Raw genomic sequence first — 26180 nt, forward strand, 5'->3', positions numbered from 1 at the left:
CTTGATGCTTGCTGGTCCTGTGCCAGGACTGCAATGCTCAGTGCCATTCCTGCCCCATCCTTCCAAATCCCATAGGACTTTGGGGTAGGGATTGGGATAGCTGCTGCCCCCATTGCCCCAAACACTCTGGGACTTCTCCTGCCCAAAGTTAAGGTGCTTCTGTTCCCCACTGCTGTCCTGTCGATGGGGAGGGGATGGACGAAGCCCCCCCGCAGCACTGCAGTAATACTTTCATCCTCTTAGTGAGGTCTGCAGCAATTACATCTTCATTAGCCAAATAGCTTTGTGTTTTTCCCCCCTTCCTCCAGCCCATTCTCGTCAAGGCTTTGCACGAGGGAGCAAAGAGCACTTCAGAGCCTTGAGTAGGGATGGGAAATGCAGGGCTCTGCCGGGAGCTGTGGGGTTGGGGGCACCTGGGTTAAACCTTGTCTCTCCAATGAGTCTGTTGGGCCATAGGGGCTTCCTGCTCCAGCTTCTCTGTGCTCTGCGAGGCTGTTTGCGTTGTGTCAGTGCTGGATGCCAAGCAGCATCACCCGTGCCCTGGGCACTGCTGAGCCACCTGTGTGGAGCAACGGCTTGTGCCTCAGTTTCCCCAGCTGGGAAGGGTGCTGCTGTCTGCACTGAGGCTTCCAAGGTGGTTGGTGAGGGCTCTGTGCTCCCATGAACATCAGAGCTGGTGCTGCTGCTCTATGGGTGCTTCCCCTGGTGCGAGGATGGCAGGATGGTGTTAGGCAGGCTGGGCTGAAAGAAGTTAAATTGCACAGCAGTCACATCGCTCCCTTGGCTGATAGGCGCTGCCCCAGGAGTCGGGCACAGTCCAGATGGGTGCTGCATCCTCAGGGCTCTGCTCTGCACTGCTCCCCTTGTACCAGAAGCTCTCCTGATGTGCTCAGAGCAGATGCAGGTCTGGTGCTGCTGCTTTGAGCCGCAGCTTCACTGAGGTTGCAGGGTCCCCCTGCAGGGCCGTGTGGGGTGGGAAACGCTTCTCCTATGGATGGTTTGGGGTGAAGTGCTGCTGGGCCTCCTCCCTTCCCCAGCTCCTCCACCACCAACCTGCCCTGCTGTGTCCCATCACAGCTTCTGGGCTGCGCTTTTTGCTGGGAAGGGCTGTGGATGTGGATGGGAAGGGGACAGCCTCAGTGGCTAAAAAGGTGATGGACAGGAAGGGCAAGCATCGCCTGAGTTTTGAACAATGTTTTATTATATGTTTAGTGTTCTCTATACAAAAAAATCCCAGTCTTTTTTTTTTTTTTACAGTGATTCAAAAAAAATGCTATCTGAGTATTTTGGCTTTCTTTCATCTCTCATGCAGTCAGTTTAGAAGTCCTTATATTAAACCCTTCTTCTGTAGTCCGTAGCTCTTCTTGCTGTAAAGTGTTAATTTCACAGCTTCAGATATACATTTCTCATTGAAACAAGTGGGTTAACGCAAAGGTGTTGATTTTTTTTTTTGCTTAAAAAAAAAAAAAGGCAAATAAATACATAGAATATTTAGACCAACCAGGTGGTTTTACAGAGAGGACGGATGGAGAGATATTTACAAATTAAAGGGAAACAAAACAGTCCGATATTTTTTCCTTCCCGTGAGAGAGGAAGAAACGAACACACAGAACGCTGTACTGCAAAGGAAGAAGTTGGTGTTGAGGGTTTGACACAGGGTTTGGATCATGTTGGACAACCAAAGCCCAGTGCCTGCTTGCAAAGGGCACAGAGACAGGTGATGCTGGGCAGGGGGAGCCGCTGGTGCAGCAGGGCGTTGTGCTGGGACCAGAAACTCAACGTTATTCTCTTCAATAAAACAAGTCTTAGTGCAAGAAATAGGAGGTGGGTGGGTTGGTTTTTATTATTATTATTTTTTTTTTTACGTTTACAAGGTTTATTTTTATTGCTTAGCTGAAATTGTTTGCTGCTAGTACACAACTGAGCCGGGTGTGAGATTGCAGGTTGAGCGCACAGCTGTGCTGAGGTGTGCACTGAGGAGAGGCAGCGGATGGATGGGGGGGATGGAGGATGGACAGGGTGTGGGGGTGTGTGATGGATGGGTGGACGGGCAGGAGGGTTGATAGGGGCAGGTATGAGGCGGATGAGATACAGAATGGTGTGTACAGGATGGGAGGATGGATGGGCACCAGGGCGAGTGGATGGGCGATGGGGTGGATGGATAAATGGGGCGCAGGGTGGATGGATGCAGTGCAGAACAGATGGGGCAGGCATGGGATGGATGGATGAGGTACAGGATGGATGGTGCGGGGGACGGATGGATGGGATACAGGATGAATGGATGAGGTAAGGAATTGAAGGGTTGTAGGATGGATGGATGGGACTTGCAAGGGATGCTGCTGCACGGCTCTGCCCTCACTCCAGCCTCACAGCAGTGCGTTCTGCCTTGCCAGCTCTATCTGTCCTTGGAGGCAGAAGTGGCCATCCTGCAGGGACTTGGGGACTTTCCTCTGCAAGAAGGCAATGCTGTGCAAGGGTGTTGTGGGGACGGGCTGTTGGTGTTTCCACCAGGAGGGTTTTAGGAAGGCTCGTTTTGTCTCTCGGTGCTTCCTGCAGCACTTCTGTCTCTCACTGCATCATCGCTTCAGGGAAAAGAGGAGCAGTCTTGGTATTGCATCAAAGCAACAGCCACTCCCTCCTGTCCTATGCCTGTGCTCCATGGTTAGCACCAGCTGGCCATGCGTATGCTTGTCCTTGCTTTTTATCCTCAGTGAGGACACATTTTCTGTACAAGAGGTGCTCAGAGCATGACCTGCTCCAAGAAGTCCTGCAGGGATGGGCACCCTTTGATGGGCACTGCAGGGCCCAGCCCTGGGGCTAGCACAGAGCCTCCCCACAGCCCTCTGCTTGTCCCTGGTGAAACTTCAGGGCAACTTGCAAACAAATACAGTAATTTTTTTTTTTTAACTGTATCTTCCAATTTTTTTTTTTTTTTTAGTAAATTCACACCCAGCACTACAAGCCCACAAAAATCACACTGAGCCATTCGTTCTTGGGTCCTCATTGCCTTTGTTTCCTATTTGATCACAAGGAAGGTGCTGCTCAGACTCTGTCACTGTTTCTGTGAGGCTTTTTGGGGCTCACTGAAGCCACGTTGCACTGGACAAGCACGGAAAGGCTGCAGGGTGAACACTGCCCAGCTTCCAGCAAGATGCAGAGAGGTTAATGGCAAGACACAAACACCAATGTTAATACAAATGGCACACAGCAGACAGGTGGCACAGCCTGCCCTGCTGCCAGGACCGATGCCTCCTGGAGGGCTGGGGATGCTGTGTGGTACCCAAGGCTTCCAGTTCCCACAGCAGAAGCTGCTTCTCTATAGCAGTGGCTGCAGGTTGCTTTCCCTCCAAGCTATGTGACCTCGTACAGACAGCTGTGGGCTCAGGAAGCAGCCAGCCTCCATAACTGAGAGCTGTGTTATGTTTGGCTTAATGAGTTTGCTTAAAACCTGAAATGCGATTGTGGGATAGGCAGGGGATGCTCTCCTTAGGCCAATGGTGAAAACAGCAGGAACGGATCTGTTGCACGAGTGCAATTACAAGAAGTGTCACAGCAGCAAACATGGCCCTGCCCTGCAAGGTGACATTGGGAAGGACCCTGGCAGATGGCTCCTGTGCTGACCTGGAGCCCCTCAGCTGTAAGGTTGGGGTTGGGGTTAAGGGCACGTCACCCGTCTGCTGTCTGCTTGCAGCCTGTTTTCTCCCATGTGCTCTGTTAATGCTGACCCGGTCCTGGCTCTCCTCTCCAAAGTGCAGGATCATTGTGCCATTAGCAGCTTCAAGAATGTGGCAAAGTACATCTGAGCAATCCCTATTAGCAGTGTTCTCGTTAGCGATACGTCTTCGTAGCAAACCAGCTGAAAGAATAATTGCGTTAATCCTATTGCATTTAATCCATTAAGCTGAACAAAACCCTCCTCCTTAGGAAAGAAAGGAAAGAGAAAAAAAAAAAGAAAAATCCATCCTAACATCATTCCACGTCTGCGAAACGGTCTGAAGGAATCCGATCTCTCTCAGCGAAGGTACCTTTGGTTTCAAAAGTGCAGGAAGTGGGAGAATACACACAGCGTTGGCCACTAAAGGCTCTACCTTCTACAGGATCCATGCGTTCCCATCTGGGAGATGTCCAGCATCCTACTCCTACTGCTCCGCTGGCTCCGAGGCCGTCGCATTGGGGAGCGAAGCGGGGTGGGGGTTTAGTGTCAGTCTGTTAAACGTCCCGGGACGTTGGAAGCTGTGTAAGGCATGTGAAGGAGCACTCCTATCCGAGACGCTTCGTTACGGCGTGTTTCCCAGCCTGAAAGTAAATTGCGTGGGGTTTTGATATGTAAAGAACAGCGGAGGTGAGTTCGGCGCTGTGGGAGCGTCTCTCAGGCTGATTGATTTGGGGGGGAAAAAGGGGGTGGGGAGGGGAAAGGCCGCTGTGAGAAATTAGGGGTTAGCTGAGAACGCCCAACCTGGCACACGGCTGCTGCTGGGGGGGGGACCTCGGTGTCCCACTGCTGTTCCTGAGGGATGCATGTCCCTGATGTGCATTGGAGCAGTGTGCAGGGCAACAGTGGGGGTCCCATAACCGCTCCCAGGGGGGGGTTGTTTCAGCCTGACAGGGTGTTTGGTGGCTTTCTTTTTGTTTCTATAAGCAGTTTCTGGTCCCCTCATCCCTTGTTCGTACTGGTCCTGCTTCCACTCCCTCTTTGCTACATAAGATTTATGGAGTTGCCTTTAAAAGAAAGCAGGCATGGTCTGGGGAGGGGGATTTCCCCCAGACTTCTTACAAAGCAAAGACTAAACTAAAATGTTTTGCCTGTGCTTCCCCAGGCAAGTGATGCTGTGAGCCAGGCTCAGTGGGCAAGTGGCTCTTAGCCATACTGCAGTGCATCCCAGCAGCTCCTCATCCTCCTGGGGCTCCCTTGATTTGGGCCTGGTGGCCCTCGGGGCTTCGTCCCACAGTGTTGAAGACCCACACTTCTCAGCTTGAGATGCTGCTGGAACCTTCAGGAAGGTTTGGGAGAGGCTGTGGGCAAGGTGCTGCATGGGGATGGACATTGCTGCAGTGCAATATCGTGCCGGCGTTGCCCATATGGAAACCACTCTCCTTTTCTTCTGTACATTTTTGATGACTCGTTTCTCTGCTCAGCCATTTTCCCTCCCCAAATTCCTTTTTTTTCCCCCTGTTGTCTGAAACCTTCCTATAAATATATATATTAAAAAAAATAATGATAAACTCCCTCCCAAAAGAAGAGAAAGGACACGGGGAGCTGGGTACAGCACTCCTGCATCCCTTCATCTCTGCACTTCAGCTCCGATTCTGGCTACATCTACAACTCATCCACGCCTCGGGAGTCCTTGCCATTTACTTGTTTGCTAAGGATAAGATGGCATTGGCAGCAACCTGGTCTGCCTGTTTGCTTGGATTATTTTTTTTCTATATTTTTTTCCTTTTTTTTTTCTTTTTTTTTTCTTTTTTTTTTTTTGTGTGTGTGTGTCATTGGTTGGTTTTCATTTGTATGTTGAGTTGGAGGCGGTGGTGGCGGCGGCTCTTTAACCCCCAGCCACTACAAGCCCCACAGGCTGTTCGTGGTCCCATTGCGTTGCGCTATGCTAATGAATAGATAGCATTGACTGGGGATGTGGCTTCCGAGCTCTCGTTGCCTTCTGTCTCCTCCTTGTCCTTTTTCACCGTGTACTGGCCGATGAAGGAGCCGTCCTCGTTGAACTGCCCTTCCCCACCCTCTCCGTAGTCCACCAAGCTGTCGTCGCTCTCCTGCTGCTTTATCGTGCCATCCAGGGATGTCTGGCTGTTGGGCAGTGGTTTGTTGTCTTCATCACTGGTGGACAGACAGACAGAATGAGGGTTGAGCGTGGGGATCGCGAGGGGTAAAAACCAAGGGCTGGATATTCAAAGGTAAATCCAGTGTGTGACTGTGCTGAGCTGAGAGAGCAGGAGAAAGGCACTGAGTGCGGGCAGCGGGTCATGGGGTGCCCAGTAGGAACCCAAGGTCGGCACACAGCCTCCATGAAGGAAGTCCGCAGCTGGGTTTTGTGCTGTGGTTCGGATTTCTGATAGCCCAGGCCTGGTGGCTTTTGGTTTTAGAAAGCAATTTTGTAGAATCACTGAATTGCAGGATATCTCAAGCTGGCAGGGACCATAAGGATCCTGAGTTCAACTCCAGGCTCCACACAAAACCACCCAAAAGCCATAAAGCTTGTGTGAGAGCACTGCCCCAGTGTTTGCTGAGCTTTTTACATGCCACACATTGCTCAGAGCAGTCCAACTGGATGTACATGATAAATATCCTTCCCTTGTCATTGCTCGTATCCTTTCCTTCTCCCTGCATTTTAGCCAACCTTGATGTAACCTTGGTTTAGTGAGGTTTGTTCCCAGCTTTCCTTGTGAAAGCACGCATTGTTTTAGAGAGCTCCATGCAATGGGGAAAACTCAAAGCACTGCGAGGGGGGCAAGCACAGGATGCCAAGTTCTGTGCAGCTCCTGAAACTCATGGGAATTTACCTTTCCAAGCTTATTTCTGAGCATCTAAGCTTGTTTGCCCAACTCTTTAGTTGCAACTCTTCTCTTTTTCACTGGAAAGATTAGGCCAGGTCACTGAAAAACAAATCGGCTGACCCACAGGAAAAAAAAAAAACAATCTTTTAAAGAAACCTTTTAACAAAAAATGGGGGAAAAGCTGTTTTCCTCTCAGGAGGGCAAGGACTGGTACCTCATAAATAAAGATAGAATTGCATCGAGGACGAGAGAGTTGCTATATATAAAAATTAATTTTCATATCAGCTAGTCATTAGTTCATATTTGAGCCCACATTCAGCATGCAAATTGTGTAACACAGCTAAGGAGATCTCTTACATACCTTGAGCATTTTTCCTCCCTCCCACTCCTGTCTCTATTTATTTGGGTTTGGTTTAGTCCTGCGCCCAGCAGGCTCGCTCCCCTCTATGGCAGTCCACTCTGTTCTTGACTTTTATTAAAATTGATAAAAAATATGGGGCTATTTCAAAGCTGTGCACGCAGAGTCATCAATCAAAGGGAAAAAACAAAACGATTCAGCCTATTTTTTTTCATTTGTTTGCTTTTTTGGAAAAACAACCTCCCGTAGCCTCTGGAGTTTTGGGGCCATTTTTCATTAAAGCAGCATCTCAGGATTCGCCCTTTGGGCAGGCAGCATCCACAGCACGGTGCGTGGTCCTGGAGAGGGGAACAGGGAACATTTTGCTTGGACCAGGGAGAAAAATGCTCCCTAGTGATGGGAGCAGCGAGGGAAAGCGTTGCATCTGTTTGTGCCATTTCATTAATGGCATTTCATTAATGGCATCAGCTCTGTGCAGTGGGAGAGGAATTTGGTATCCCACGGCACAACTGGCAGCTTTGTTCTGTGTTTCCTTCCATCAGCGCTTTGTGAATTAAGCAATGATACAAAACCAACGTTCCAGGCCTTGTGTTAACTTGGCATCTCGATAAATAATCGCTTGTTAGCTTCGTAAGTGGCTCCTTTCTAGGGGGGGAGAGGATTCAGTCTGCAAGCAAGACTGTTAGAAAGCCCAATTAACGTCAAGTAGAGAGTGGCAAAAACCAGATCCTTTTATCTGAAATACCCCTTCCCAAGATTTGGGGTGGGTTGGGTTGGACTTGGATCTAGAGCCAGGTTTTCCCTAAGGTGGGCTCTGCAGTGCCAAACTCCCCAGCAGTGCATTTCCCGTGCCTGCCCTGGTTTTACCTCTCTCCAACGCTGCTCATCCTGTTAGTGCATTAGGAGGGCGAAGCAGATATTCATCAGCACGCTGATGGGCTCTAACTCTGTTAACATGGATTTCTATGGGATTTGCTGATGGGTGCATTAAAGAAGCAGAGCACCCAGCTCAAATCCGTCGAGGAAGTGCTATCCTGAGCGGCATAAATCATCGGCAAGAGGGGAGTCTGGAGCCAGGGGGAGGGCGCTGAGGGGTGATGCAGAGGATCCAGCCCTTCCGCTCACGTCTGTCGTCAGCATCCCTTGGTCCCACTACACACTGGAGACCAGTTTGGGATGAGGGTGACGTGGCTGGTGATGCCCATGGAGCATCTCAAGCAAAGTGCATCAATGGGCATGGGGTTACTCTCGACCCCAGTGAGAGATAGAGGAGTCGTGTTTAACGTTAGGTGTTAGGTGAAGGAGGGTGTATGGGGATGGGATGGGGAGGGGAGAAACAAATTGCAAAAAGGAGTAATTAAAAAAAAGAAAAAAAAGCTAAATGTGCTGGAGTTCTGGCAGCACGTGGTCCTACCTTTCAAGAGACCTTCATGGTCCATGTGGATAGACCAGGTGAAAAGGAGAAGAAAGAATGGGAATAAAACAGAGAGAAGCAGAAAGAGCCTGATCAGAGAGAGATATGATGAGGTATGCATTTACAGGGGCAGTGCTAAAACCAAAACAAAAAGTCACTGCATTCCTCATGGAGCTCGTTGCCTCGTTATACCAAATGGAGCCGGTGGAATTGTTCAGATCTGGAGGAATCCCATCGCTGGGGAAGCTGACCCAGGAGAGCACAGCTGGCAGAAGCCAGGCTGCTTGTGTTGGGCTGATGGCCAGGCACAAGCTGCAGGGGGCAGATGCCATGCTGGGGGACAAACAACATGCTGGCCAGGGGTAAGGTGAAGGGACCGCTCAGCATCCCCTCCATCCCTCTGCCGGGCTTCCATGCTGATGTAACATCAGTGCATGGTGATGTCAACAGTTGAACCTATTCCTCTGTCCTCCCCTTGCTGGGCTGGGGGCAGCTCTGTGTCTCCTGACCTTGTTGCTGCTGTCCACAGTGCACTGGGATGTGCCACCAGATCCCAACCTGAACCAGAGCTGCGTGGAGCCCAGGAGGTAAAACCACTCAACTCTCCCATCCCAGTAGCCCAGATTTCTGGTCGGTTCCCCCACGTGCAGCTTTTAAACATTTGGTATAATGAGGCACAGTCACTGGCACAGAACACTGTCCAAGGATAATGGTCTCCTGCTTTGAAAATAAGCTTCTCAGCTTAGCCTCTGCCCAGGAAAACCATTATTCTGTTAGTGGAACAGAAAGATGTGACAGTATCTCTTAATTATAGGCTGCAGAGATTTGAAAGTTGCATGCACAGGGCATTAAGGACGTGAGATATGATGAGAGCATATCAGACATGCTATGTGGAGGTAGGGAGGGAAACCAGTGAAGAACTCACGTCAGCTCAGATCCTGTCCTTGCTTGAAATACTAATTGCTACCCTCCTTGAGCCTAGCATCGCAATCATTTTGAATCTTAATCAGCCAACAGCATTTCATATCAATCCTTCAAGTTCACCTTCCTTTCTGCGTCCTTGAGAGAACCTCCTACCACTTCTGTTCCTGATGGAGGGGCAGAGTTCAGGGTCTGGTTTTATTTCTCTTTGGTTGCTTTTTTTTTTTTTCATGTCTAGCTCATGGGATGCTGATGGAAAATGCAAGAGCATCTTGGGGCTTGGCATGAAGACTGCACTCAGGCACACCATCCCCCTTCCCAGCAGCATTTGAATACAGTATCCAGCTGTTACAGGAAGAAATCTTGTCTTGGTTTAGTAAATCCATGACTCGCAGAGCAAGGGTCACATCCATGCCAGCAACATTGCAAAAACCTCAGCTCTATGGATAACAACCCCAAATACTCAAAGCAGGACCCTTCCTGCTCCTACGCTTCAGTCATTCCTATGTGAATGATACCTGTTCTTGTTGCTCTCGTTGCCCTTCTATTTTCTGCATGCTCATGGCAGTGGGGCTGTCAATTAGAGGCTGAGGTTCAGCTAAGCAGGAGTTGCTGCATTGTGGGATGGTCGAAGTATGGAAATCAGCAGTAGATTTTCTTGATCAAACTATTATTTTCTGTACCTAAAGGTTTTATCCATAGCTTGAAGGTGTCGCCCCTGCATGGTGTGAAGGGCAATAAATGGTGACTTCTTCCTGCAGTACCTATTTGGGTTCCCATTGAGGTATATTTGTATTCTCTACCATTCCTACCAGAAAAGTGGGGAGCATTGGTGTTCTGACATCCTTTGGAGAAAAGCCTAATGTGGTTACCATGCTACTAACAGTATAAATGTGATGGTACAGAGGAATGCAGTTGTTCTGCTTTCATTTATGCATTGTGTGCAGGCAGACCTATTCATTTTGCTCCCTCTGAAGTCTTTGGTGGAACATGTGTGAGTTGTTACATCCCTCACTGAATTGTAAGTAAATTCTTCCCATCTTGGCTACATCAATTTGTAATGCTGGGAGTGCTGGTAATGACATAGGGTTTAATTAACCCCTGTTTTGAAGTCAGGAGGAAGAACTCCCACCAGACTAATTGGGCTGTGGATCCAGCTCTGATGGAAAGGTGCATTTAAATCCTTTAGCAAAAAGCAGAGCACACAGTAGGTGCTCACAGGGCAAACTGGGTGTACTGTAAAACATCCCTGTCATCTGTCGAGTGTGGGCGATCCAATGAGACCTGACACATTACGTGCTCCTGCTCCCTGGAGGCAGCGGGGGCACTGACATGGCTGTGAGATGCTGATCCCCCTCTGAAATATCCTAGGAACTTTTCCAGGAGGAAAGATGGGTGCTTCTCCTTCTTGCTCAAAAGGGGCTGCTGGGAGGCGAGGAGAATCGGAGTGGTTTGAGCAGGATCAGTGCTCAGCACTCCAGGGGCTGTTTGAGAAGGGTTTCCCTGGGATCCTTGGGGCAAAGCCTTGCTTTGAAGCCTGGGCAAGTGCACCTGCATGCTTTCGGGGCTGTTCTTAGCATGATTTTGGGCACTTCTTCCTCTGTGAGCAGGAGAGAGGCTGAGCTATGGGGTGATGTCCCTGAGATATCCGCAGGATGCTTCAGGAATTCACTCTAGCACCTTTTTTCCATGTGTGATCTGTAAGAGCCACGTCCTGGGTCACAGCATGCCAGCTCTTCCTGGACTGACCCAGAAGCAAACCTTTGCAGCCAACTCCCTGCTTTAGGAGCTTTAGGAAACGTTTCCTTTGGCAGAGGACTTGCAGAGAGAATGAGGCAGGAGGAGAAAGGTGGGAGAAATAACTGAGGAGGCTGCGTGGCACCGTGGGGCTGCGGAGGAGGAGAGCAGTGAGGGGCTGTGATGGGGCTGATGGGGATGTGAGTCCATGCCAGGGAGCATACCTGTAATCGAACGAGCCATCTTCTACGTTCTTGTCCTCAGGGTTCAGGTGCTCATCTTTGTTGTCACGCACTGTAAGCAAACACATCCCCAGCATCCCCGTCAGTAAGCCTGCAAGGTGAAGTGCAGCTGGGTGGACTTGCAGGCTGCTTCTCAGACTTCCTGCTGCAGTGGCACCAGGGGCACCGGCACACGATGGAAAATGACTTTTCTTAAGTGCTTGTCTTTGCTTTGCAAAAATTTAATGAGCTTTTTTTTTTTTTTTTTTTTTTTTGCTTTTTTTTTGCTTTTTTTTCTCCCTGCCTGAAAAGAGCTCTTTCTGGATGTGGCTGAGCAGATTTGCAGAGCAGAGGTGGGGTCAGGCAGAGCAGCAGCATCCAGCTCCCTGCACAGCACACAGCCCTCACCCGCCCTTTAATTAACTAAAATGCTTCCCACTAATAACAGCGTTCCCACTATGGAAGAAGGAAAGTGCTTGAAATCATGAACACGTATCAGAGCAGCAGTTTGATTGCCTCTGAAGCCTGGAGATATTTACAGCACAAAGGATCACCCCGCAGTCCTCTTACCTGGGTATTTCCCTCCTCTGCTCCTCTTGATGAAGCAAACAATCAGCAGAATGAGGACCAGGAGAGCGATGGCACACATCAGCCCAATGAACCAGCCCTGGGTCGCGATGTCCACATGGTTCTTGGTGTAAGCTGGGAGGAAAATGGAGAAAGGAAAGAACTCTAAGGGGAAGTCAGGACAATGGGGAGAAACAAATGACCAGAAGGACTCAGTCCACGCTATCTGTAGCACTGCATTTGTATATATATATATATTTGTATGTGTGTGTGTGTTTTCTGGGTTATCAGACGCCATAGCACAGGGATCTGTGGCTATTTTAATGGTGGGTCAACTCAGCATTTTTAGCAGGAGCCACAAACAGCAAAGGGTCACAGCGTAAAGGAAAACCTAGCGGAGACTGGTGAGAAAAGGCATTGAAAGTAATGGCAAAAGAAGCTGGGTAACAGATTTGATCTTGCAAATCCTGCACTTGAAAGCAGCCCTGGAGGTCTGGGATCGAGGTGCCCGAAGATAAAGATGCAGTCCTGGCGTGCATAGCTTGGCCACTGTATGAGCAAGCAGCAAGTGCAGAGCTCTGGGAGGTCACAGAATCATAGAATGGCTTGGGCTGGGAGGATCTTAAATAGCATCAAGCTCCAACCCCCTGCCATGGGCAGGGTTACCAATTATATCCTCAAGGAACATCCCAGCTTGCTGAGACGTGCTTTGGGAGCATTGGGACGTCACTGTCCCACGGTCTGGTGTGACACTGAGCGAGGGGAGGCGTCCTGCTCCTGCAGCCATGCCCTGCCGTGCTGCATGCAGCACCCGTGTGCGGTCAGACCGACACATCTGTCTCCTATAAATAGCACCGAGCTGCCATTCTCGGGCTCTCATTGACACACGGTTGGTATTCAGCAAGACAGAGTGGAGGAGAAAATAACCTTCAGCACAGCGGGGGGCTGAGAGCAACCAGGCTGCGGAGCAGGCAGAGAGGTGTTCCTGGAGTAAGGGAGCTCTGAGCTGGATGGGATCAAATCAGGGGCTTAATAGGGGGGTGGGGGGTTGCCCGAAATGGGCAGGATGGAGCATCTTTTGTGCCAAAAAGCAATCTGAAGCAATGGGATTGCTGCTGCTGCTCCCTGGTATTGGCACTGTGGAGTTCTAGGGAGGGATGCGCTGCTGCTTCCAGACTTTGCCTGGTTTAATTAGATGAGTCAACTCCAGCCAACAAGACCTGGGAGGCAGCACACGCAACTGTCTTGTGGAGCTGCCTTGAAATAATTGGATTTAAACCCACCATCCTCTGCTCCAGGAGCAGTTACAGAGAGTGAGCCCTTGGACAGCACGCTCAGTACGCTTCCTATTATTCCTTCCAAACTCATTCTTTCCAAACTGACTTGAGATAACAGGTGCTTTCCTTAAGATGAAATCTGAGCCCCGCTGTCGGCAGATAATTGCAGCCAAAGCACGACGCAAAGAAATCGCAGATAAAAGAGGAGAGAATGAGATTGACAAGAAAGTACCGTTTGTTAAAGAAACGATGTTGGATGCAGAACGCTCGGTGCTGCTTTTTGGGTGGGAGGGTGCTGCCTTGGCTCTCTTTTGTTGCTTTTTTCCTTTAATACTGCCACGCTCGGTATTTAAAACAACCTGAGCTGCATAGATGGACTGTTTGTAGTTGAGAGAACGAGATTAGAACAGAGAGGAGCTGAGAATTGGATTCAATTAACTCAAGTGCTTGAGGAGGAAAGAGAAACAGAGCTCTGCTGGAGAGATTCGAAATTGGAGGAGGTGGTTTTAGCAGCCCTGGTGGGGTTTGTGCAGAAAGCAGAGCTAAGGGGGAACGAAGGGCTCTTCAAAGCCTCAAGTGTGCCCAAGGGTTGAGCTCCATGCTGACCAGGGCTGAGCTGGTTGCACGGAGGGGATCCTGCATGCCACGGAGGTCAGGGTGTGATTGCCATCCTTCCCAAAAAAGCAACACGTGCCGACAAATCATAGTCACAGCAATCTTGTTTTTGGAGCAAACGAGTGACTGTCATTGCAGCATTCGGAAAGAGAAGGGTAAGCACACGGCTGTCAGAGAGAGTGTTCTGATTTGTGTTAATGTAAGGCCGACGCCAAGGGTAAATAGTGGCAAGCAGCTGTGGCATCGAACTGGTATTGATCTGAAATGCAACTGCAGTGGCTTTTTCTTTCTTTTTTTTTTTTTTTTTGTTTGGTAAAAGAAAAAGTAATTATAATCTTGTGGCAGAAAACATGTTACCCACCAGTCGTGGTTTATACGCCAGTAGGAAAGCTGACTGCATTCTGACAGCAGGCCAGCAAAATTTATGTCACGTTTGTGAAGCAATTGGGTGCGTAAAGCCCAGCTAGCTGCAGTCCTGCACAGATCCCCCTTCAGCGTTTTACATTGCTTCTTGAATTTAGAAGACAATTTGCATTAAGCTGTATTTGTAGTTTGAATGCCATTTACTATTGGAAAGAGCTCTTTTGGGATATTGAGCTGTCAAGTTAAGCAGAAGAGAAGGCGTGGTGCGCATGGACCTCTTATTTATCTGCATTCGATCTGAAGAACAGCTATTTGGCAAACATTGCAACCAACAAGCAAAATGAACAGGGCTCTCTGATCACCAGCATTCCTGCAGCATGTGATTGTCAGCGGGGGCTGAGCACCCGTCTCAGCAGAATCTAGCAGTGAAAAATGGGCAGGGATGGAGCTGTGGGGACAGGGTTGGGTGCCCCCTGTGCATTGTCTCAGTAACAGCAGTAGAAACCCATAAATTACTGCAGATAGCCATGCCAGCATCAACCAGCCAAGGATGTGACCTCCTGTCCTAATGATTTCCCACACCTTGGTGCTGGTGGTCCTCCACCCTAACACCCAAAGTGGAAGAAAAACTGCAAGAGAAGAGAAGAGACGGGTCCGAGCTGGGGAGCAGTGATGCAGAAAGGTGTTGCATGGTATGGGTGAGGGGGCTGCAACCTGGGGGCAATTTCTGAGTCAGTCTGGGAGCAGAAACTGGGGATGCTGCACATCCTCATGGAGAGGTGTACCATGCTGCCGTGCCTGAGGCAGTATCAGCATTGGGTTGTGTTGGACACAGGGTTACCAACAGCTGCCCTCTGCCCCTGCTTAGCACACCAGGGAATTATTTGATGGAGCAATGCCTTGCTAGCACTTGGGCTGCGTGGAATAAGGTGGGGAGAGCTGCTGCTGCTGCTGCTGCAGCCTTCCTTTGCTGGGAACGAACATTTTGCTCCTGAGCAAAGAGATGGTTTTCGTGCTTCAGCTCTCCATCACGCTGCTGGATCTCAGCAAAGTAATCTCAGTTCTCTGAAATCTCAGCCTTTACCTACTGCAGCGTGGGCTGCTCCGGTGCTGCTCACACAGCTGCTGTGCAGAGCTGAGCCCTGTGCTTGGACAGCACTGCACACAGATTCCTACGGCACAACCCACGAGCGGACACAAAGGGAAGCACGGGCGTCGTGATTTACTGGCACTCATCGTGTGTCAACAGGGATGCTTTAGAAACGCATAAAGCCTGATGGAGTGCCTGTGGAAGTCAGTAAGGCTCCTTCTGGGGCATTCAGTGGGCAGTGTGGGAAGCCCATAATTAGGAAGCTCTAAAAATCACTGAGGTGATAAGCCTGGAAAATTGCTTGTGCAATTAAATGCAAAGTTGCTGGGGGAACATACCTTGCCTTTCACCGAGCTGAAGAGCCGTTGCCCGCACCACGCGTGGCTGCGGTGCCGCCCCCAACTCATGCGCAGCGCCACAAGGTGCATGCACGTGCTCCTCACCCTGATTCAACCCCTTCCTTTTGCCCTTTGTTCAGTGCAGTCAGGATGCTCGGCTGGCTCTTAAGGGCAGGGTTGTGCTCGTCCCCCTCCCACCACCACGCCGGTGCCACCCGTGGGGACGCAGTGACATGCAGTGGACACGCAGCCCCGCTCACCTGAGCTGGTGGTAAAGGTTATGTACGAATGCTCGCTGGGGCTAGACCATATGGGGAACACCCACAGCTTGTACACCATCCCCGGCGTCAGATTGGCCAGCTGCACAGAGGAGGGGGTCTGAGCTTTAACGGGGATAGATTTCTCTGTCTTGTTACCTGAGAAACAGAAACCGCACATCAAAGCCAGCCGCGGGAGGTGGCTGTGCTGGCACCGCAGGCGCTGCGTCGTGCTGGCCTGAGCCACCAAGCAGAAATAATACAGCACGGTGGTCAGGGGGCTATGAGCAGTGCTGTGATTATCCCTCAGATAGAAGGAAAACGGCAAGGTGGTTTGCTGCGTCCCTGCTTGCTGTGCTTCAAAACGAAACAACGGAGAGCTGATCAGATTTCTCCCTATTCTGAAGACCTGACAGATGCTTTATCTGCCCAGCCGCAGGTCTGGGTGTTTGAGTGCTTGTAACAAAGGTCTGGGATTTGCCTGGTCCCATTCAGTTGCTGCACTGCAGGGCTGGGTAAAGGACCAGCTCCTGTGCTTAGCGTTGTGCCTGCAGGCTAAGGATGCTTTCTATGGGCTGGATGCTGCAGCCCAGCTGGGCTGGGAGGAGATGAGTTTGGAGCTGGGCTATTTGGCCTTTAGAGTTTGGACATCCAATGTTTGTATCCCCAGTTGTGGAAAATGGTTCAGAAGGGGGAAAATGGTGCCTTTCTCTGTCGCGATAACAAAGGCTGCAGAGCGAGAGCGGGCACTGATGGTGCCTCCCAAGCTGCTTTAAGTAAGCAGCAACGTCAGCTCTCAGTGTGTGACCAGAAGTGATTCGCTGTTGATGACTGTTTGTTTAAAATGCCAATTTGAGATCGATGTGCCATACAATAAGGCTGAAATGGCTGGGAAATAAAGACAGAGATAAGCAGCGCTCGTCGCTGCCTATCTACAAGAAATCCAAACCAGCATGTAAATGCCTGTTCTAAACGAGCACTAAGAGCAGATATATCAGCTCGAAGTTTCCACGGACAGCCTTACAATTGCAAGAGACAAAGGTATTCGATACGACAGGAGGTCAGAGGTGATTCTGCCAGCTCCAGGTTCAGCAAGTCCTGCTCCAGAGATGTATAACCCTGCACTCCAATTTGTGTCGGACTTATATGTTTTCTATGAACGATTGTTTCATACGTACAAGTAGATGCATTTCAAGTCTCTTTATGCCGAGACTACATAAAGCCCAGCTCCACAGACAGCCCCCAGAAAAACAGCTGTGCTCATCGGTGGTTCATGAGTATGAATGTCTTACAACCACGAGCACACGGAATGCACAGTAATTAAGACTAGCAATTGCAGCCTCGGGAGCTGGCAGAATCTCCAGCAGCATCACCACCCTATAGATTCCCCACGCGATCTGATGCTTACTGGTGATATACTTAACCACAAAGTCAGTTCCTGCAGAGTAATTGTGGCTCCAGGTGATGTTTGCCCAGTTACTATTAGCCCAAGCTCTTATGTCCCATATGGACGATCCATTGGTGGCTGGTGAATAGGTTAGAACAGGAGTTAGTATTTAGGATTATACCGAGACGAGAGTTCACCTAGCAGCCAGGGTTGGTAAAATCCTATAAAATCATTCCTAAAATTGATGCTTCAGTCTTAACCTATGAGTGTACCTGAAGATGTAATCGTTTCCTACGAAAACCTTGACTTCCAAATGTTGGAGGAAGTTCAGTATCTCATGGCATGCTGGGTTTTAAGTCCAACTGCACTCAGTTTATCTCAGAAATTTTGGCTTTTGTGGCAATTCTGTGTGGATTTTGGTCCATAGGGAAATCTCCTGGCTAAACTCATGCCTAAACCAACACAGGAGATCCATGCGTGAGCGCACACAGCCGCACTGCCACAACTGGGAGCAAACGCCTTCATCTGACTGGGGCTCAGACAGCCAGTGGGGCAATGAAGTCACTCGTTTCTGATTTTGAAGCTGAGGATTGTCGACATTGCTTTGGAGAGTGGATGAACTTCTATTTCTGGTGAAGTGGAGCTAATCCACTATTTAGCATGCGTGCGTGTCCCGTCAGATGCATCACACCTCCGTTTTGCTATTAGTGCTGTTTACTTAGGGGGTGTAGCTCCAGTTTTGGGTTGCTGCACAGAGGAGTGCCTTCCATTCCTGCAACAGGGACAGCTGTGAGACTTTTGGGATGGGGGTTGGAGCCCGTGGTGGAGTCTCTCTGTCTGCCCACATTAGGGTCGGGCTCTGGGCTCATGGCCCTGGGGCCATTAGGGACTCTCACTGCTCCTCTGCCTCCTTTCCTCCCACTTCCATCACCCGGTCTCAGTAAGCAGCATCTCCCACGTGCTTGCTGAATTGTGACCGTGTTCTGGTAACGATTTTGTGAACCTGCTTCAGTGCTATGGATTCATTCATAATGCTGAAGTTGCATCTTGCTATCTAGCACCAGTTTTTAAACTGGTTTTGTTAGGGCAGCGCAGATCCGTGCCCGTGTTCCCTTTGCTTGTGGCTTTGGAGCTGCCCCTGGGAGGGTTGCCTGCCATGAACCAGAGCATGAATCTGTGCTCCCTCAGTCAGGATGGCAGCCTTAAGGAGCAAACTAGTGCAGAGGAGGAGATGTGCTGTGGGTTCTCAGATCTCTCTTACTGCAGAGGGCCTCTCGGATGGACCCAGGGCCTCCCAGCATGAGTTGGGTGTTGGGTTTAATGGTCTTGAGCTGAATTTAGGCATAAAGTGGCTTGAATTCCTTTTATCAAATTCCTTGAAGTAAACCAGTGTCAAGTTTAATATTCATTACTACAGTCTCCTTTCCTTCTTTTAAGAGTAAACAAAGAGTTCTGTAGCTTTTGCTCTTACATTTTGGAGTGCATCCTATCCAGCTACATAACTGCATTCCTTTGGCTGTGCTCCCTTGACTCATTTTTGAGCAACCCAAATACAACCATCCATCATTCATTAACCAGAGAGCCCGTCATCGCGGTGTCTTTAGAAGCAAGGCTCAGAGGGACACCTCTCCCCATATAAAGTAGAGAATATGCCCACACCAATGCAGTTTGATCAACCTGCTCTGCTTGACTGCACAATGGCTGCGTGGTGAGCTGGGTAACACCTGGAGCACAGCTGTACCTTTAGCCACCTGCCCAGGTTCCCCGTGGGCTATGAGCAGGGTACGATGCAGGGAGCAGCACCATGAACCAAAAGACTCCTATGAGCTGTGACAGCTCTCCTCTCTAACAGCTGATGTGCTAAATTCGAAGCGACATCGTCTATAATAGCAGCAGAACCCCTTTTTAAGGACAATAAAGGTAAGATAACACTTCACAGGGTCTTCCACCTCCTTCCCAACCCTGATGCTAATTCAACATCACGACACCCCAGGCAGAGCTGTGGTACCCCTTTTGTGGGCAGCAAGACCCCCAAATCACCGCCACAACCCTGAGCCTGTACCACCTCTGGCTCCTTGTAACACCATTCCCAAAGCACGGAATGCCTTTTTCCGTCCCCATTATTAATCCTCGCCCTGAGCAAGAAGTGGGAAAGGTCCCATAGGGTTAGAAGGGGTTAGAGGAAAAGGAAAGCGCAGTACCCAGCTCCTGTTTTGTGGTGGCTGCCACAGCCCTCTCTGCAGTTGTTGTAGTGCTTGCGACGGTGCTGGCAGCTGTGGTGGTTGTAGTAGTGGTGGTGGTAGGGATGGCAGTAGTAGGGATTTCAGTAGGAGGGGTTTCAGTAGTAGGGATGGCGGTGGTGGTGGCAGTGGTGGCTGCTGGAGTTAGCTCAGTTGTAGGTGGAGGCAACCAGGTGGAGGCTGGCAGAGGGAAAGGCAGATGCTGGCTGTCAAGAAGCAGTTATGGCTCCTGGGGCTCTCACACACCGTTCCCAACACCGAGCAGAGGGGAAGCATCGAGCACAGCACCGCGCAGACCCGCCGTCCCTTCCCCATCGCAATCAGTAGGAGCAGCACCCAGACTGAGCTGATAGGAACAGCCCATCTGCTGCGGGCCAGGCGAACCCCAGTTCAATGAGTTTGGCAGCCCCTGCGTTATTTAGCTGCCAATCTGCCCTGCAGCTCCTTAGCTGCTTCCTTCTTGCTGCTCTGTGTACTGGGTCCTGCAGGATGGTGATGAAGCAGCCTTAGCATTAAAGTGGGTGTAGCTCTTCAGGGTCCTGCTTTGCCATCAAACTGCTCCTCAAAATTTACACTTAATGTAGGATATGCCTTAAGCTTTCCAAATGAGAAGTCAGTACAATTTTGCCTTTCTAACTAGCCCCCATTTGCCCCATGCACATCTCACTTCTGCTGTGAGCAATAAGGTCAATGTGCACATTATGTCTGCACCCCTCTGTGTGCTTGCAAAACTTCCTAAATGCCACCAAAGGAAGGTGCATGGGTTGGGCTAGCTGAGGAGGCAATAGGACATCTTTCTAGCTTTATATTGGGTCAGAGCTGTGATCCTCAGTGGCCATGAATGGGACCAGAGCCCTCAGCTGGAGCAGGGGGCTGCAGCTGGCTTTGCTAATGGGAACACAGAGGGAATTTCCAGAGGGGATGGCAGTACCACTGGCTAACATCTGATGGAAGGGGACATTGGCAACCATTGCTGAATGCTCTCAGGTATGAGTGAGCATTGCTCTGTAAAGGCGATTTCTGCTGCCTGAAAACCTGCCAGCAGAAAACGCAGCCGAGGAGCTGCTTAAACTGCCTGGAGTAAAGGAAATCCCGTGGTGCTTGCATTAAGTTGTATTTACTTACTCTTACTACAGATCAAGGGATTACAAATCCCCATCAGGCAAATGAAAATGGCTGTTACAAATATCACCCACTAATAAGAATAGCGTGAGGAATGTGCTTTAAAAACCATCCGAGATCAAAGCCAGGGTTGCTTTTTCACCAGCTCAGTCCCAAGTTGGCTTGTATGGAAGCAGACCTCCCTTCAAGCCCACAAGCACAGCAGGAAAGTTCTGAGAGAATGCGGCTAAGATCCCAAGAGACCCCAAACTCTAAAATCCCAGCAGTCCCAAGGCTCATTGTGGCCACCTCCCTACTGCATGCAGCTGCAGTCAAACCCCGTTAGCAGCACACACCATGACAGCAAACTCAATGCAACCCACAGCACCCCACGCAGGGACCAACGCAGCCTTGCACAAGCCTCATGCAGCAATGCAGCACCGGGTGGGGCAGGAATGGAGCAACCACCCCCCCAAAAACACTCCAGCATTGTGGAACACATCCCAACCCAGACAGACGGCAGTGACGGGAGCCAGGCTGGAACATTGCACAACTTGGTTCTCGTGGGCGCACGGGGCATAGCAAAACCCCAACAATCTCATTGTGACAGCAAGATTGCTGTTCTGCACTGCTTTATCTCAGCTCATCGGCAAGCTTTGCTTTGCCGTGTCCTGAGGCTGTAGGTTACAAATAGGGCGAGAGGTATGACCATTTTTTGGAAGGTGAAGCCATCGGCGTGGTTACCGCTAATGCAATTTTGCTGCAACTCCTCCGTAGGATTACAACGTCCAAAGTCAACCTGAGCAGTGGAAGCTAGCTATTAGCTAATGCAACCTCACCACTTCCTCTGCGAATCCCTGATTCACAGCGAAGGAAAAGACAACACAACAGAGCCCCAGGCAATTTGCTGTAAGGCTGCTCCAATGCCCAGCTCCCAGCCCACGTTGATCCATCATGCTGCACCCGAGCGCTCGGCGTGCGTCACCCAGCACCACTGCAATGGCTCTAGCAGCAGGTTAAGTCCTTGTTAAAGCAGGAGGTCAACGAGGGGAGCACATGTGGGCAGCACCGGGCAGGAGGAGGGAAGCGGGGCTCCTGCTGGGCTGAGGGATTTGGTCCTCTCTGCTTCGGGATTCACAGCTGCAGCCTCATTTGTGTTTGAATACGAAATGTATGCGGAGGAAAAGCTCAGCTGGTAGATTTGGGGGAGAGAAGATAAGGGGCATTTGCTAGCCTTTGAAATCCATCCCCTAATGAGAGCTGAGTTCAGGCTGGGGGGAGGTAAAGACGGCTTTGACAGAAGATCAGAGCTCCCCGCTGCCCCCAAAGAAAGGAGATCCCCTCCACAGCCCCGTGCTGCAACCTGGGCTCCGCTCATCATGGCTGACAGCTCCGGATCTGCTCAAACCAACTGCTTGCTTTTGCCAGATGATGCACATCTAGAAATGGTGCGCATCCTTCCAAAAATGCAGGGGTAACATTTATGGCTTATAGCATTTCTGAGCTTGGCAGAGTAGCTGCGCTTCTCTTTCTGCACTCCCTGCTTGCAGGAGGTGCTGCCGAGAACGGGCAGCCACGTTCTTAATGCAGGGTAGAGAGCACCCTGAAAGATGGTGTGTGGAGGGGAGCAGGCTTCAAATAGCCCCAATTCATCCAGAAAACCCCAAGTGAAAGCCAGCATATGGCTGCCTACATGGATGAGCTCCTCTTCCTGGAAATACATGTGAGTTAGCTCATAAATCGGCCCCATCTTTGCCACGCACTGATTGCTTTTTCTGTCTACAAGATGCATTAGCATTCCTGGTAATGGAGACCAAGGGGCACAGTGGGGAGGAGACGCTGCTATAATGGACAAGGGATGCAGCAGTCTGGCTGTAGCAATTAAAAGGGTAAGTGATGGGTGCAGCAGGAGGGCTGCCAATAGGTTTGCTCTCTTAGCAGCAGTGCAGCTCGTATGGTTGGGAATGGATAGTCATCAAAACTGGGGATGCTCGGATTGGGCAATGCTGCAAGGAAGAAACATAGAAGCAAAAAAGGGGGAATTCAAGGCGTGGGAGAGGGGCTTGAACCCTGCTCCAAGCTGCGTGGGGGCTGGGTGAGCAGTTGGCAAGACTTTGTAAAATACTAAAATAATAATAATAATAATAATAGCCCAGCCATACTGCTCTTTAATTATTTAAAGGTGCTTTTAATGTGTTGTTAGGCTGCGGTAACAGCTTTCCCTTGGGTGTGTCTACAAAATAATTAGGCTTGGAGAAATTTGATGAATTTTTCATGAATTCAGATGATTAGCCAAATACGTTTGCAGACTTCTCTCCCTCTCCCAGTTTGTGGCAACAGAAGGAGATTGTTAAGTCGTTATCAAAAAGAAGGGGAAAAAAACCACAACAAAAAAGCTCCAAATCTGACAGCTCTAAGAAATTCAAGAGCAGAAAGAAGCAATTGAATGCCCTCTAAAAGAGAAGGGTCAGCAGTTTTCTGTATTTCTATTGCTGTCCCTTTCCAAAATGAACAATCGGGGCTTTCTCCTCTGCTTCGTCGTTATGGAGCAACGAGAAGGGAACAAACAAATCAATGTGTTGGGTTTTTTTTTCCCCCCCCAAAAAAAAAAGTCTAAGGCCAATACTCTTACGGTCCCTGATGAAGGGATGGACACTGGGAATTATTATGGGATGCGCCTTTTGGTGGTGTCATTCATAGCATAAATGAGAGCCCTTTGTGTGCCACCCTTTCCCCACATTACCTCACCCTTCGTCCAGCTGTGGCTCAGGAAACCCAAAGCCTTTCTAAGGTAAAGTCTCTGCCCTTCACTTTGGCTCCATCAACTCGGCCCACTTTCTCACGGGCCTGCAGAGCAGCAATGACCCCATGAGAGAGGGGGAAAAAAAAAAACAAGGCCATTTTTAGAGCCAACAGCCCACGGCAAAGAGCATCATAGCGCACTTTTGGGCAACCTTCCCCAAGAATCCATAAAATCCACAAAATCCACCCTGCAGAGAGGAATCATTTGAGAGAGGTCAAGCAGTATTCACTGGGGGGCTGTATTTTTTGGGAAGGGGAGCAGCAACCCCACTACCAACACCAATACAGGGCACAGCTGGTCCTGCAGCACCGGGATGCGCCCTAACGAGGAATGATGCTTGGCTCAGTGTCAAGATGAGGATTTGCTCCTAATAGTGCTACACCTTCCCCTGCCCTCATCCCTCTTGGAGAATTACGTTGCAGAGTGCTGCCCAGTGAGCACCGCTGCTTCGGTTATGGCTTTTCAGCCTTCTTCCAGTGCTCACCTATCTTTCTCTGTGCCATTTCTCCTATCAGAAAGTAAAAATAGAGGAACGCTCCCTATTCCAGCAGTATTTAATGATCTTATCCTTTGGATAGCAACGAGTTCACCTGGCTGCCAGTAGTCCAAGAGTTATTTCTGCATTGATGCTGGAAGGATAAAGAGATTGCACTGTGCTTTTGGAGTTGAGCAATATCCATTGAAAGCAGGAAAGTCCTTTGGAAGAAAAGGTGGATTCTTGTGGCTGAGCTGACCTGACTGCAGCAGGAGCTCTGCTCCTCTGAGCCAAGAGGTTGTGCCACTTTTCAGCTTCCCACCAGCCAAGGCAGACCAATCTGTTAGCCCCTAATGTATATGGATATATGTATATTTAAGGAAAATACAGTTGGAAAAGGATTGGCAACTATTCAGAAGGGAAAAAGTGCAAAATAATACTGAGGAGAGACATCACTCCAACAAAATGAAAGGAAGAGGAGGAGGAAGAGAAACGCCTACGAGGTGGGGAAGCAAAACCTAAGGGTGCACAGAGCAGTTCCTGCACTTGCATCACTTTGGCAGTGTTTGCTACAAAGCTGCTCCTCACTGAAAGCCCCAGGGGCTCAGGGCTGCACCCAGCAAAGGCAAAGCACGACCTCATACAGCACCCTCGTGCAGGGCAGCCCCAAAGCTTTTCTGCAGCACTGAGGGGTTGGTTGTATCCCCTAGCACTGCTCCTGTTTACAGGGCTGTATAACCCTGTGGAAATACAGCATTCGAGGAGGAGAAGTCTTGGCTGCAGCTTTATAAGAAGTAGGTGTCCTTCTCTGGGCAACAAGAAATTCTGGTAGTGCTTTGCACTGCTGACGCTGGGTAGTTGGACGCTGGATTAATTGGGGTTTGGGTTCTATAGAAGCAGGCGTGTACCCCTTGCTGAGGAAAGGTTTCTCTGTGCTTCAATGCTGGTGTAAAATACGCAGTAGAGGGCAAAGCTAGCGATAGCCTCGCATGCAGACATGCACAGCTGTGGCACAAACATTGTCCTTTACCCTTTCAATGGTCACCAGGAGGCAAAAGAGCAGCACGTTTGGTTAACAGGGTGGGCACCGCCGGTGAAGGTTTCTCTGCATTTCTCAGAGCAGGGATGCTGAGGCTTGAAAAGAGAGAAGGCTGGTGCAGACCTGGGCTTTACAACCTCATCATTCGGGCTAGCTGGCTCCAAGATTTGCTTGGCTACCATTAATCTGCCTGCGGTGCTACCTGCTGTCCTTCCACGTGCCCAATTTAGACCCCCTGCTGCTTCACCTCCCCATTGAAAGGGTTAATGGAGTGCATGCTTAATTGGCAGCGCACGCGAGCGGGTGAGCCTTGCCCCATGCCTGTTACCTCCTCCGCTGGTACAATACCTGGGGTTGGCGTGGCTTCAGAGGGCAGCGCCAAGGATAGAGAGGGGAATACGAGGACAGCGTAGAAGAGAAAGGAAGAGAAAACAAAGGAATAGATAAAACAGCCAGAACACACCAACAGGAGACTCGGACCACGGCACGCAGTCAACACAGACATGAGAGAGAGGACATCAATGCGTTAGCTGCAACACATCGCCCTTCTGTGCAGCACAGACCCTTGGAGCCGGTGGCACACACACCAAGGCAGAGACCCCAGAGGTGTTGGTTCAGCAAAGCTCTTCAGCAGGTGCTTATGTCTCGTCCCAGCAAGGACAGGTTTAGACAATGAATTTTGCCTTCATTTTTCTGGTGTCACTCTAAGGGCAGGGCTTATCCTCTGCTGTGAGAGTCGGAGCCTGCCATACAGACCTCCAGAAAGCTGTATTTTGTTTGGATTTCTCAGGTGAATGAGTCTGGCAAGCAGGAAGTAACCCCTGACTGTCAATGGGTTTATCTTTCTTATACTCCTTTTATTCCAGATTCCCCTTTCACACTGCTGCACAACAGCACCACAACACCCAGCTCGCTTAGAGCTGCTAATTGCACACACACATCTGCCATTACCAGGACGTGCCTATGTTGAACTCTACCTCAGGGTTTCACGTTCTGAAATCAACCCATGCTTCATTTCTGTAACTTTGCTTGAGGATCTGACTCTCCCCAATGCCTGATGACAGTGCTCCATCCTTCCTCCATGCTGCAGGGGCTGCAGCACTCAGCACTTACCTTGGCATCCTGGTGTAGTCTGCACCCACTGCTCTCTGATACAAATCAGTTAAGCAATATCCCATCACCATTCAGGCATTTTTAATCAATGCTGTCCTTACAGTCACTGTTGCCACCATGTAGAAACAAATCCAGTCCAGCAAATGCTTAAGATAATGCTTAAGAATCTGGACCACTATCAGCACCAACGACTTCGATCCAATCCCTATGCTCTAAGCTGTTTTTTCAGCAAATCTTCTCTTTTAAGCATCACCTTCCCCTCTTCTCATATTTGCGAATGTGCAACTTTGCTGATTTTTCCTTTAGCATATGCAGCCGAATCTCCGATCCTATCGCATCAATTAGTGATGCTGGAGCCCA

The 26180-nt window shown here is 49.9% G+C and overlaps 1 protein-coding gene across 3 annotated transcripts in view; it reads right to left on the minus strand.

Annotated features, from left to right (window-relative positions):
* Positions 1 to 1245: 1245 nt before the first annotated feature.
* The window catches only part of NFASC (neurofascin), a 47293-nt gene continuing 22358 nt past the window's right edge, over positions 1246 to 26180 (minus strand). For 2 of the 3 annotated variants that reach the window (XM_042833662.1, XM_042833661.1), the window contains 7 exons: positions 25056 to 25070; positions 19251 to 19469; positions 17071 to 17187; positions 15666 to 15821; positions 11726 to 11857; positions 11159 to 11228; positions 1246 to 5827 (listed from right to left, as the gene is read on the minus strand). In XM_042833662.1, the coding sequence (XP_042689596.1) occupies positions 5596 to 5827; positions 11159 to 11228; positions 11726 to 11857; positions 15666 to 15821; positions 17071 to 17187; positions 19251 to 19469; positions 25056 to 25070 (941 nt within the window). In that variant the 3' untranslated portion in view covers positions 1246 to 5595. The remainder of the gene's footprint in view (positions 5828 to 11158; positions 11229 to 11725; positions 11858 to 15665; positions 15822 to 17070; positions 17188 to 19250; positions 19470 to 25055; positions 25071 to 26180) is intronic. The other variant, XM_042833660.1, reaches the window with a different exon arrangement.

The sequence above is a fragment of the Centrocercus urophasianus genome, unplaced genomic scaffold (genome assembly GCF_019232065.1).
Source record: "Centrocercus urophasianus isolate 14NV4802_14NV808 unplaced genomic scaffold, USGS_Curo_1.0 seq_42, whole genome shotgun sequence".
In the NCBI taxonomy this organism is placed as follows: Eukaryota; Metazoa; Chordata; class Aves; order Galliformes; family Phasianidae; genus Centrocercus; species Centrocercus urophasianus.